The sequence below is a fragment of the Thalassophryne amazonica genome, chromosome 11, assembly GCF_902500255.1.
Source record: "Thalassophryne amazonica chromosome 11, fThaAma1.1, whole genome shotgun sequence".
Classification (NCBI taxonomy): domain Eukaryota; kingdom Metazoa; phylum Chordata; class Actinopteri; order Batrachoidiformes; family Batrachoididae; genus Thalassophryne; species Thalassophryne amazonica.
Window position 1 is genome coordinate 30,120,015 of NC_047113.1, and position 13,052 is coordinate 30,133,066.

At 41.8% G+C, this 13,052-nt stretch overlaps 1 protein-coding gene across 26 annotated transcripts in view; it reads right to left on the minus strand.

The window, feature by feature from the left end:
• LOC117519820 (protocadherin gamma-A11-like) overlaps nt 1-13,052 on the minus strand; it is a 911,360-nt gene that overhangs the window by 83,003 nt on the left and 815,305 nt on the right. Inside the window, exon 2 of one of the 26 annotated variants that reach the window (XM_034181084.1) lies at nt 9,886-10,676. The exons of 23 other annotated variants lie outside the window; for them this stretch is intronic. In XM_034181084.1, the coding sequence (XP_034036975.1) occupies nt 9,886-10,676 (791 nt within the window). Of the gene's footprint in view, nt 1-9,885; nt 12,303-13,052 lie in introns of those variants that run through there. 2 more of the 26 variants (XM_034181089.1, XM_034181079.1) reach the window with 2 other exon arrangements.

The window sequence follows — 13,052 nt, forward strand, 5'->3', positions numbered from 1 at the left end:
AATTTTCTGATTGACTGTAAAGTAATATCACACACACTTACTTCAGTCCAGTTTGTCACAACCCAAGTCTGTCATCAATATGAGGCAATGGAGCAGAGTAACATGATGATATGCTGTGATCATGTTTGAGTAGGCTCTGGGTCAGTGACTGTTACATGGAAGTTGAACCAATTATTATCAATAACAGCTGGTTATAAATATGTAATGTACGAGTGTTTTTTTTCACAGTTCAAGTAAGAAGTAAGATTCCAGACATAGAATGTAGAAGGCCCTGTAATCATTCTGTAACATCCATCCATCCATCCATCCATTTTCTTCCGCTTTATCCGGAGTCGGGTCGCGGGGGCAGCAGCTCAAGCAAAGCCGCCCAGACCTCCCGATCCACACACACCTCCCCCAGCTTCTCCGGGGGAAGCCCAAGGCATTCCCAAGCCAGCCGAGAGATGTAATCCTTCCAGCGTGTCCTGGGTCTCCTCCCAATGGGACGTGCCCGGAACACCTCTCCAGCGAGGCGTCCAGGGTGCATCCGGAAAAGATGCCCGAGCCACCTCAACTGACTCCTTTCGACGTGGAGGAGCAGCGGCTCGACTCCGAGCTCCTCCCGAGTGACCGAGCTCCTCCCGAGTGAACGAGCTCCTCACCCTATCTCTAAGGGAGTGCCCAGCCACCCTGCGGAGGAAACTCATCTCGGCCACTTGTACCCGCGATCTCGTTCTTTCGGTCATGAGCCAAATCTCATGACCATAGGTGAGGATCGGAACGTAGCTCGATCGGTAAATCAAGAGCTTTGCCCCCCTACTCAGCTCTCTCTTCACCACGACGGTCCGATACAGCGACCGCATCACTGCGGACGCTGCACCGATCCGTCTATCGATCTCATGCTCCATCCGTCCCTCACTCGTGAACAAGACCCCGAGATACTTAAACTCCTCCACTTGAGGCAAGGACACTCCACCGACCTGAAGAGGGCAAAGCACCTTTTTCCGGTCGAGAACCATGGCCTCGGATTTGGAGGTGCTGATTTTCATCCCGGACGCCTCACACTCGGCTGCAAACCGCCCCAGTGAACGCTGAAGGTCCTGATTTGACAAAGCCAACAGAACCACATCGTCCACAAACAGCAGAGACGAGATTCTGTGGTTCCCAAACCAGACCCCCTCTACACCCTGGCTGCGCCTAGAAATTCTGTCCATAAAAATAATGAACAGAACCGGTGACAAAGGCCAACGTGCACTGGAAACAGGTTTGACTTACTACCGGCAATGCGAACCAAGCTCCTGCTGTGGTCGTACAGGGACCGGATAGCCCTTAGCAAAGGACACCGGACCCCGTACTCCCAGAGCACTCCCCACAGGGTGCCCCGAGGGACACGGTCGAACGCCTTCTCCAGATCCACAAAACACATGTGGACTGGTTGGGCGAACTGTGTCTTTTCCATTAATCCTTATTCGGGCATTTGCTTTCACTGTGTGTAAGTGGGAGCTTGAATCATTAAAACAAATAAAATATTTTATTCTTTACATTTCTCCTCATGGCCTCATGCTGGATATGAAATTTGTTTGCTCTTATTTATTGAGCTTTCCGACCATTCCAAGTGCCATGAGGCCTGCTGAGACTTGTCTTGAGAAAAGCAATGACTTGACTGACTTTACAGCTGTGTCATGTGAACAGGCAAATATGTACAAATGGATTAAAGAAGTGGTTCAGCAAAACTGTAAACTTTTCAAGAATTAGGTCATTTGTATCTGTGGATGCATTTAAGCTGCACAGCGAACCTTTTTGTCACTTTGAATATTTTCCTCCATGAAACATAAAATAAAGTAACAATGTAGAAGGTGAATGGGAGTTCCATGCTGAATGGGAAAATTAGGAAAGATTTTTTTTTTTACACCGTGTCATTTTCATTTTCAGTTTTCTAGATATAAAATAACTTTTTAACCCCCAGAAAAGAAAATACTTTTGGTGTAATATGAGTCAACACTGATATTAGCAGTAGTTAAAAGACTAATTAAAGATTTATTTAACTTTTTTGTTTATGTCATTTCACACCTTATGTTAACTGGCACATGCATGCAAGAAATGGTGTCTAAAAATGTATATGTGTGGGTTCTCAATATAAAAATTTCTAAAATTATTTTCCTTAGACTCAAACTGAAAGTAAATCTCTACAACTTGATCTAAATTAATTAAAAATATAAAAGCCAAGATGATGGGTTGCTTAAGTAATTAGCCCCTTTGGTATAATACCTGTAAATAATCTGTTTAATTGCCAGTTTTCTTCAGACAAACCAGGAAGAAGGATTTTCTTAAAAGGAAGAACTGAAAGTTCAGCCGAAATTTGCCAGAAGGTACATCTGAAATGTAAGCCTAGATTTAATGTTTTGGTGAAAGAAACCCCTCCTCCACTTCATGAAGCTGTATAGCTGGGGATACAAAATGCAAAACTTGCACTGTGCACAATTTCTCCAATCACAGCCACAGAAGCCTAAAACCTCTTCTGGGTTGTCTGGGTGTCTTGGTGGCTTTCCTCATTCTTCTCCTTCTTGCACAGTCACTCAGTTTTTGAGAACTGTTGATTCCACACAGATTTATGCCATACTGTTCGTATTTCTTCATAGCTGATGTAAATAAAGTTCAAGACATATTCAGTGACTTGGAAATGTTCATGTATCCATCCCCTGAATTGTCTGAAGAAAACTGGCAATTAAACTGATTATTACAAGTATTATACCAACGGGGCTGACTACTTATGCAACCCATCATCTTGGCTTTTATATTTTTAATTAATTTCTATCAAGTTGGAGAGATTTACTTTCAGTTTGATCTAAGGAAGATAATTTTAGAATTTTCTATATTGAGAAGCCTGATTTACTTTTTTGTATTTGAAATGCTATAAACAAATTAAATTGTGTGAAATACCAAGGGGCTGAATACTTTTGCAAGCCACTGTATTATCAGTCTTGTGCTCTCAGAGAAAATGGTTCTTGAACTTTTTCAAAAAAAAAAAAAAAAAAGGAAAAAAAAGAAAAAAAGATAAAATAAACAAATACTAAAACAGGCAACAGTGGCCACCAAGACCCTTTGATTAGCAATAGGGCTTTACAAGCAACTTAATTGGTCTGTCTGTCTGTTAGGGTTACTGTGCATGTTTAATTACACACAACTCTAAAAGATGAGGCCCACTCTAGAACTCAAAATGTCAGAGTTGAATATGCAATAGCAGCCCAGTCTCACATTTTTTTTCTTGCCCGTCATGAAAAGTGCCCCATTTTCATGACACGTTTTTTTTATTTTACTATTTATAATCCTCCCCTAAATCTAACCATAACCATATTGTAAGTGTCTACCCTCCCCAAACCATAACCATAGCCCCCCCCAGACCCTCCATCACCCCATTCCCCCATCACAAAATTAATTCTTGCCCCATTTTGTACCGCCTTCATGAACCCATACATTAATGTACTTTTCGCAACCCAGTCTCACGAAATGCTATGAGACTGGGTTGGCAATCATGTGTACAGAGTTCATTTCAAAACTTTGCAGGCCCATTGACTCACTCCATTAATCTTATGGTTGCCATGGTTATTGCATAAAAAATAAAACACCTCGAGGCTTGATGTACTTAAATAGTTATATTTATGTTGTTGTGCATGTAAACAGAGGCTGTACTAAGATTACTCTCAAACTCCTTGCATCAACATTTGGTATTAGTTAAAATGCTACTTTTTAAAATCATTATTATTAATGCAACTGCAATAAACCCAAACATATACAAGTAGACATTATGAATGACATTTTAATGTATGATTAACTTTTCCATGTATTGAACAGCATGCACATTTGATTAAATTATATCTATTCTGTGAAAATAAATTGCAACCAAGACTCACAAATATGAAATAGGAAAAAACATTATAGAATTGCAACATGCACATCGCCATCAGACCCAGACAGTGTACCATGTGTTCACAGGCCACACATAACCACACAGCTGTTCACCAGATATCTATAAAGACAGGATAATTGAATAACATCTTGGGGCTGTGGAGCTTCTGCATATGGTTACATTATAAACGACACCAAACAGATGATCTGTACTTTGTGCAAGGTCCATATACAGTAGGCTAGTGACAGCCTGAAGGTGCGTTAATTAAACAACAGTAAAATGTTACTTTCAGCTATCTTGTTATAAGCAACACACTAACAGGATACCGTGTCTAAAACATGCTAAAGCAGTCAGTGGTTTGTGAGGAAGTTGGGATTTGACCCCTGTGGCGACACTGTAGCCACAAGACTTCACACTCCTCAATAAATACTTTTGTCATTATTAAATGAAAGAAAAACACACAAGACTTTAAGTAGGTGGTAAAACACACACAGATGTGAGCTAACAGCGGATATGAGAATAATTACAATCTGGCAGAGGTTAAATTACAGCTGCAGATATAAGTTTACATACACCTTGATATTCAAGTTCCATTTTCTCCTCCTACATAGATTCTATTACATCAAACAATGTGTATTAAATCAGTTAGAATGTTTGCATACATCAAGATGGCAGCAACTTTAAGCAGCATAAGAAGATACCACAAGATTACAGAAACTGATATGGTGGGCCATGAGGAGTTTGGGTGTTGAGGAGTGGGCGGTACGAATCATACAGGGCATGTACGCCAATGCCAGAGGTAGAGTACGAGTCAACGGCCAGTACAGTGAAGAGTTTGGAGTGGGGGGTTGGAGTTCACCAAGGCTCTGTCCTCAGCCCAGTGCTATTCATCATAGTGCTGGAAGCGCTGTCGCGCAAGTTCCGCACTGGCGCGCCTTGGGAACTCCTCTATGCCGACGACCTGGTGGTCATTACAGATTCCCTGGATAAGTGCATTGTCAAGCTGAAAGCCTGGTAGGAGAACATGGAATGCAAGGGTCTCAGAGTCAATATGAAGAAGACTAAGATTGTGGTCTCTGGCCTTGGACTGGAAGTCTTCAAAGACTCAGGCAAGCCATGTCTCCCTGCGCCATCTGCCGCAGTGGCGTAGGTCAAAACTCCATTGTTTGCTCACAGTGCAAGCTGTGGGTGCACAAGAGGTGCAGTGGCATCGCTGGCAGACTAGTCGCCAACCCTGACTATGTGTGTCTGAGATGTCGTGGTGAAGCTCGCCCAACTGATGGGAGACCAGTTAGTCAGGTCGATGTGGATGGGACCATGCTCAATGTGGAACCCAGCTTCTGCTATCTCAGTGATATGCTATGTGCCGGAGGAGGTTGCAAGCTCGCCATCATCACCAGATGCACTACAGCGTGGGGAAAGTTCAAGAAACTCCTCCCTATTCTTACTTCCAAACAGATCTCGCTAAAGACCAGAGGGAAGATATTCTCAACCTGTGTTCGCTCTGCTTTGCTGCATGGTAGCGAAACCTGGGCACCAACTGCTGCAGACCTTAAGTGGTTCCGCCGCAATGACAGATCCATGATGCAGTGGATCTGCAGTGTAAAACCACACTAAGCCATTTCCTTATAATCAACATTAAATGGTCAAACGAAAATATACAGTTGCTCGGTGCTCCGTGTGCCAAAGGTTGAACTTTTTTGTTTTTTATATGCCAGTGGTAGATTAACATTAATAGATTCCTGCTAGGTCAGCAGCATGTAATGCCAAAGTGATGGCTAGCTAAAGGTGGACAGGGTCACAGTTTCTGTCTCCAACGCCTTCATCAGTTCCACAGTTGTGTTTCTGAGATTCTTTTGAACCTACAGATCAAACATTTTTTTCATTCCTAGTTGTTAACTGAAATCTGTATGGTCCCAAACTTCTTATATTTTTGTACAATCCATTTTACAGTGGCTGACAGTGGCAAAATGGCTGCCTAAGGAGGAACCTGATGTGTGAATGTCCAGAAATATGCTTTGGAAACCTGTTTGATTGTTCCACCTGCTCTTAAACACAAGAAGACACTGGTTCTTTAGGTTCACCCATACATTCAAAGGTTCCCCAATTAACTCCTAATTATGTCAATTAGTCATTCAAAAACTTAAAAGTAATTCCTTCTTTTTTTTTTTTTTTCTATGCCATCTCAGTCTATGGAAACTATTGACTCACTGAAAATCTGACAGTGAATAACTGAAATCAATCTGTCTTAAAAAAAGATAGTATTTTAAAATAGCTTTAATTGGAAATAAAGTAGACATTCATGTAAACTCCACCACGATACCTGTCAATGTTCACATGCAAACAATCTGAACACTCAGTGACCAGGCCACTCACAATTTCACACAGCACATCCGCTGAACCTGGAACATATGCGGCAAATATAACTGCAAGCCATCAAGCAACTAAACTGTCAAACCAGCATCACTCATCATCGATCAAAGTGCATTTAAATAAAGCTGTAGTCTTCACGAAATGTGAAATAAAATGTTCATTTAAAACTCCATTTAAAAGCTGCGGCACATACTAAACTTTTTTTGCATTCTCCTTTTCCTCTTCACAACCACCTTCCTTTCACCCACAAAACTGTGATTATTAAGGTGAAAAACGACTTCTTTTTTCAGGCATGTTGGGGTGAGCGATTCTGACTGATCAAACATTCTCTATCCTGATTTGTGACATCCTTCAGATATTTGTTGTATAACACAGGCATTGCATCTCACTCTCATCTTCTCTTTCATCCCTTTTTGTATTTTACACAGTAATCTTTCATTTAACCTTTCTCCACTGCAGTGAAACCAATTACTGCAACCTGACATCACAATTTTAGATTTTCCTGAGCCTCTAGTTTATCACACAAAGAAGACTGCAGATTAAAATGGCTGCTGTGCATCACACACACACACACACACACACACACACACACACACACACACACACACACACACACACACACACACACACACACACACACACACACACACACACACACACACACACACACACACTGATGATTCACAGGGATGGTGGAGACTGCGATGGGGACCACGTGCCTCCTCCCTTCCCCCTGCTGCATCTCACTTCCTCTCCATCATGCTGCCTTTCTCCTCTCCCCACCATTACCACCTCTTCTGTTGTTACAATTCCTTCATTCCCTTTAAAACATAACAACACATTTTACAAGTAATACTGTGCAATTCCTCATGATTTTTCTATTCCTTTGCCTTCATCTGTCTTTCTGTATTTTGCATCTGCTTTTCAATGGGTGCAGCTGCACCCATGCTTCTGTGACATGGTATGGAAGGATCTAGGTCACTGCAAAGTAGTGTACTGTGCACTGGTATTATGCTGTGTGGGTTATGTGAGACTAAGCTCTGGCAACACTGCAGCCAAATAAATAAATAAAATCATTAAGTTGAGTTCATTTCTTGTATTACATCTCCATTAGTCAGTGTTCTATGTTCTTTAATGGTTTATGCTTCATAAATCAGACAACAAATATTGGCTGAAACCAAAGTTTTAGTTGAATGAATCATCACCTGGCAGGTAACTCAGGACTGTTAAATGTTTAGTCTGGACAGTTGGACACATACGACAGACTTTGCCATTTTCCATCTGTTCTTGTAGGTTCCAGACACTGACAAGGTCCTGTCCAATTTTTGGTGGATATTAGAATGGGAAACAAACAGTGAATGTGCACATGCAGTGCAGGCTGTGGCCTTTCATTTGAAAACAGTTACACTCAATTTGGGCTACTGTAATTTTTATTTTTGGTTTCACATAGTTAAGGGACCAAATGTAACTGGACAGTTCCTTGCATGTCTGTTTTCCTGCCAGATGTGTCTTATTCAGCTCCCTCCCCCCATCACCAAAAGCACTCCATTTTCATGACAGTAGCATGAACCCATAGATTAATTTACTTTTCGTAATGCCAACACAAACTGCCGTGAGACTGGGTTGGTCTTACTCCCTCATGTTTTCATGATAAGACAGCAGATGAAAGCCTGCAGTTGATTTAAATTTAAATGACATATTTGTTACACTGTGAAATACTACGAGGGCTGTCAATACAGTATAGGTCCTTTTTATTTTTTCAAAAACTATATGGATTTCATTCATATGTTTTTACGTCAGACATGCTTGAACCCTCGTGCGCATGCGTGAGTTTTTCCACGCCTGTCGGTGACGTCATTCACCTGTGAGCACTCCTTGTGGGAGGAGTCGTCCAGCCCCTCGTCGGAATTCCTTTGTCTGAGAAGTTGCTGAGAGACTGGCGCTTTGTTTGATCAAAATTTTTTCTAAACCTGTGAGACACATCGAAGTGGACACGGTTTGAAAAATTAAGCTGGTTTTCAGTGAAAATTTTAACGGCTGATGAGAGATTTTGAGGTGATACTGTCGCTTTAAGGACTTCCCACGGAGTGAGACGTCGTGCAGCGCTCCCAGGCGCCGTCGTCAGCCTGTTTCAAGCTGAAAACCTCCACATTTCAGGCTCTATTGATCCAGGACGTTGTGAAGTTTCAGAAGAAGTCGGTTTCAGCATTTTATCCGGATATTCCACTGTTAAAGGAGATTTTTTAATGAAAGACGTGCGGACGGGGCCGCGCGTCGGGATGCAGCCGGCGCGGTGCGGCGGCACAAGAAAAACACCTCCGTGTTGATAACCATTTGTAAAATCCAGGCAGCTTTTGATGGCTTTCAGTGGAGTGAGTATATGAGAAATTGTTTAACAGCTGGACATGTTCCAACTTGTCCTTAAGGCTTCCAACGGAGGTGTTTTTCCTGTGGCGGAGCGTCGCAGCGGCTGTGAGACGACGCTGCAATCCGCCCGCACGTCTTTCATTAAAAAAAATCTCCTTTAACAGTGGAATATCTGGATAAAATGCTGAAACCGACTTCTTCTGAAACTTCTCTGTTCTCTCATGACGTCCTGGATCAATAGAGCCTGAAATGTGGAGGTTTTCAGCTTGAAACAGGCTGACGACAGCGCCTGGGAGTACTTAAAGCGACAGTATCACCTCAAAATCTCTCATCAGCTGTTAAAATTTTCAACGAAAACCAGCTTAATTTTTCGAACCGTGTCCACTTCGATGTGTCTCACAGGTTTAGAAAAAATTTTGATCAAACAAAGTGCCAGTCTCTCAGCAGCTTCTCAGACAAAGGAATTCCGATGAGGGGCTGGACGACTCCTCCCACAAGGAGTGCTCAAAGGCGAATGACGTCACCGACAGGCGTGGAAAAACTCACGCATGCGCACGAGGGTTCAAGCATGTCTGATGTAAAAACATATGAATGAAATCCATATAGTTTTTGAAAAAAATAAAAAGGACCTATACTTTATTGACAGACCTCGTATTTCCCTTTCATAATAAATTAATTAGTTAATTCCAGGAATGGGTTGCACAACAGCTTAGTGGTTAGCACTGTTGCCTCCTGGGATCACTTCCTGCCTGGTCCTTTCTGTGAGGAGTTTGCAGGTTCTCCCTGTGTTTTTGTGGGTTAGGTACTCCAGCTTCCTCCTACTTCCAAAGACATGCAGGTTAAGTGAACTGGTGACTCTCAATTTAAAGGAGGGGATCATCACTACATTACTCCGTATCCTCTGATTTTGCAGTTTTGGAAAATGAAAGGCAAAAAAAAAAAAAAAAAAAGGCAAAACCTAAAGCATATTTTTCACACCAGATTAAGCATATTTTTCACACCAGATTTAAAGTAAATTTGAAATATGTGGGAAAATGTCATGCTGCTGCAACAAACTGACAGGGTGCACCCCATTTCTCACTGTGGTTCCACCATGACCCTTAAATGGAATAAGCGGGCATTAAAAATGAATGAGTGAACTTTCTGTTGGTACTTTAAGACACCATAAAACGTATGAAAAATTGTGGATGCATTTTGGATGCTGAAGAAATCAGACAAGAGTCAAAACTACATGGGTTCAAGAAAGTAAGAGAGCATACCTCTATGAGAATATTCTGAGATTCTGGTTTAGTTCTCGGTACTGTCCCAGCAGCAGTGTCACACAAAGTGCTCTGACTGAAGGGTGGGGCACACTTCACGTCACTCCTCCTGGAGTCAGTGGTGCCATATACGTCATAACTGAGCTCGTGCTTCAGGGTTCCTCCTGCACTTCCTACGTCTGCGTAAAGGGACGGATAGTAGGGAATGACGGGAAGATTGGTGCTAGATTTATACAACAGGCGTTCCTGTTTCCATCTGTAGATTTTCACTGATATAATAACCACTAAACACGTGATGAAGAGAAAGGAAACTACAGCCAAAGCCAGCACTAAGTAAAAAGTCAGGTTGTCATTGTACTCCTTGTCATGCGTAAAGTCAGTGAACTCCGACAGCACTTCAGGGTAGCTGTCCGCCACCGCCACGTTAACAATGACTGTAGCTGAACGAGAGGGCTGCCCGTTGTCCTCCACGAACACAGTCAGTCTTTGTTTGACAGCATCTTTATCAGTGACTTGGCGGATAGTTCTTATTTCTCCATTCTGTAAACCCACTTCAAACAGCGCCCTGTCTGTGGCTTTCTGCAGTTTATAGGAGAGCCAGGCATTCTGTCCAGAGTCCACATCAACAGCCACCACTTTAGTCACCAGATAGCCCACATCTGCTGAACGAGGAACCATCTCAGCCACCACAGAGCCTCCAGTCTGGACCGGGTACAGAACCTGAGGGGCGTTGTCGTTCTGGTCCTGGATCACTATTTTCACAGTCACGTTACTGCTGAGTGGAGGGGAGCCTCCATCCTGTGCTTTGACGCGAATTTGGAACTCCTTTGTTTGCTCATAGTCGAACGAGCGCAAAGCCAGTATTTCCCCGCTCTCTGCATTCACTGAAAAATAAGAGGATGCCGATAAAGTGTTCACTTGGCCGTCGACAAGAAAATAAGAAATGCGCGCATTGTTGCCAGAGTCTTTGTCACTGGCTGAGACAGAGAGGACTGACATTCCTGGTGAGTTATTTTCAACTATGGAAGCAGTGATAAATTGCTGCCTGAACTCTGGTGCATGATCATTTACATCCGATAACCTCAAATATATGGTTTTGTTTGTAGAATAAGACGGAGAACCCTCATCCCTCGCTGTTATTGTTATATTATATTCCGGCACCGATTCACGATCCAAAACATCATCAGATATTAAACTATAAAAATTAGTCGATGATGGTTTGATTTTAAAAGGTAAATCCGGGTTAATATGACACATCACCTGACCGTTTTTACCTGAATCCAAATCTTTGATATTGAGCATTGCTATAACAGTCTGTGGAGCGGAATCCTCAGGTATGGGATTGGAGAGAGAAATTATACTGATAACCGGCGAGTTATCGTTCACATCGATGACGTCAATTAGCACCTTACTTGTGTCTCTCATACCACCTTTGTCTGTAGCTTCAACATCAATTTCAAAACGTTTATCTTTTTCGTAATTTAACTCTCCTTTCACCGCGATCTCCCCACTTTGGGGATTGATATTAAACATAGATGATATGACATCATTATTTTGCGAAAATGAATACGTGACCTCTCCGTTTGCGCCTTTATCGGCATCAGTTGCACTAACTTTAAGAATTGAAGTGCCTCTCTGCGCATTTTCAGGGATTGTTACCATGTACGCAGTCTGCGTAAACACAGGTGCGTTGTCATTGGCGTCCATGACAATAATGCCAATTTTCACTGAGCCTGATTTTGGGGGATCTCCACCGTCATATGCCGTCAAGATTAATTTATGTTCTTCCTGAATTTCTCTGTTTAACAAATTATCCAGCACCATTTCAACATATTTCGTTCCGTCAGGTCGAGATAAAACATTTAATTTAAAATGATCCGTAGGATGAAGCTTATATGTCTGGACAGTATTTAAACCGACGTCTGGATCTTTGGCGCTGTCCAGCGAAAAACGAGCTCCCTTAACAGCCAATTCACTAATTTCAAAATTCATTTCTCTCTTATTAAACACAGGAGCATTATCGTTAATATCAAGTATTTGCACATCAATGGAGTGGAGTTCCATCGGATTATCGAGAATGATTTGAAAATGCAGAGAGCAGGGAGTGACGGAGGCGCAGCGCTCCTCTCTGTCGATCCTCTGGTGGACGATCAGAGTCCCTTTGTTCAAATTTAGACCGATATACTCACTGCTGTCTTCTGTAAAGATCCTAGCTCGGCCAGATTTCAACCGTTTGACATCCAAACCCAGATCCTGGATGATATTCCCAACAACAGAACCTGCCGTCATCTCCTCTGGTACAGAATATCGGACCTGGCCGAGCGTCAATTCTGCAGCAAAAACGCAAAGGAGCAACAAACACGACGGACATGACAAAAACTCGCCCATAATGCAATACTGGTTGTAAAATCCAAATGGAAAGACAAGAAAATAGCTTAAAAAAAATAACAGAATTATTTGGTCGGGAGCTGTCTTTGTAATACGGCTTCCTATTAAAATAGAGCCAACACGCAGACAGACAGAAAAGGGAGGACTCAAATAAAAAAAGGTTATTTTCTTCACACGACAGCAGACAGCGACACTTAGAGGCCGATGAAGGCATTACAGAAATCAAATAAAATTAGTGAACAGTGAATCTGCGTATAATCATCACACATATGATAGATAGATAGATAGATAGATAGATAGATAGATAGATAGATAGATAGATAGATAGATAGATAGATAGATAGATAGATAGATAGATAGATAGATAGATAGATAGAATACAAAATGCTATTGGTTTCAGAGGCAATACACAGAAATGTTAGAAGGTTTTGAACGGTTTTGAACACACAGGTGTGCATATCTATCTATCTATCTATCTATCTATCTATAATATGGAAAGAGAGAGAGAGAGAGAGAGAGAGAGAGAGAGAGAGAGAGAGAGAGAGAGAGAGAGATATGCAAGACTAAAATGTTTTTGTAAGTTATAACAGGTCCCTGATTTAATATTTTAATTAATTAAAATATTAGTGAAAAGAGATTACTGCTGCAAGTACAAATAAATAAATAAATAAAAAATAAATAAATAAAAAATAAATTAACTGGAAGCTATCCTTGGTGCTGAAAGTGTGCTGACACTCAGAGGCAATCAACTATCAATACATGTTGCTGTCCGAGGTTCT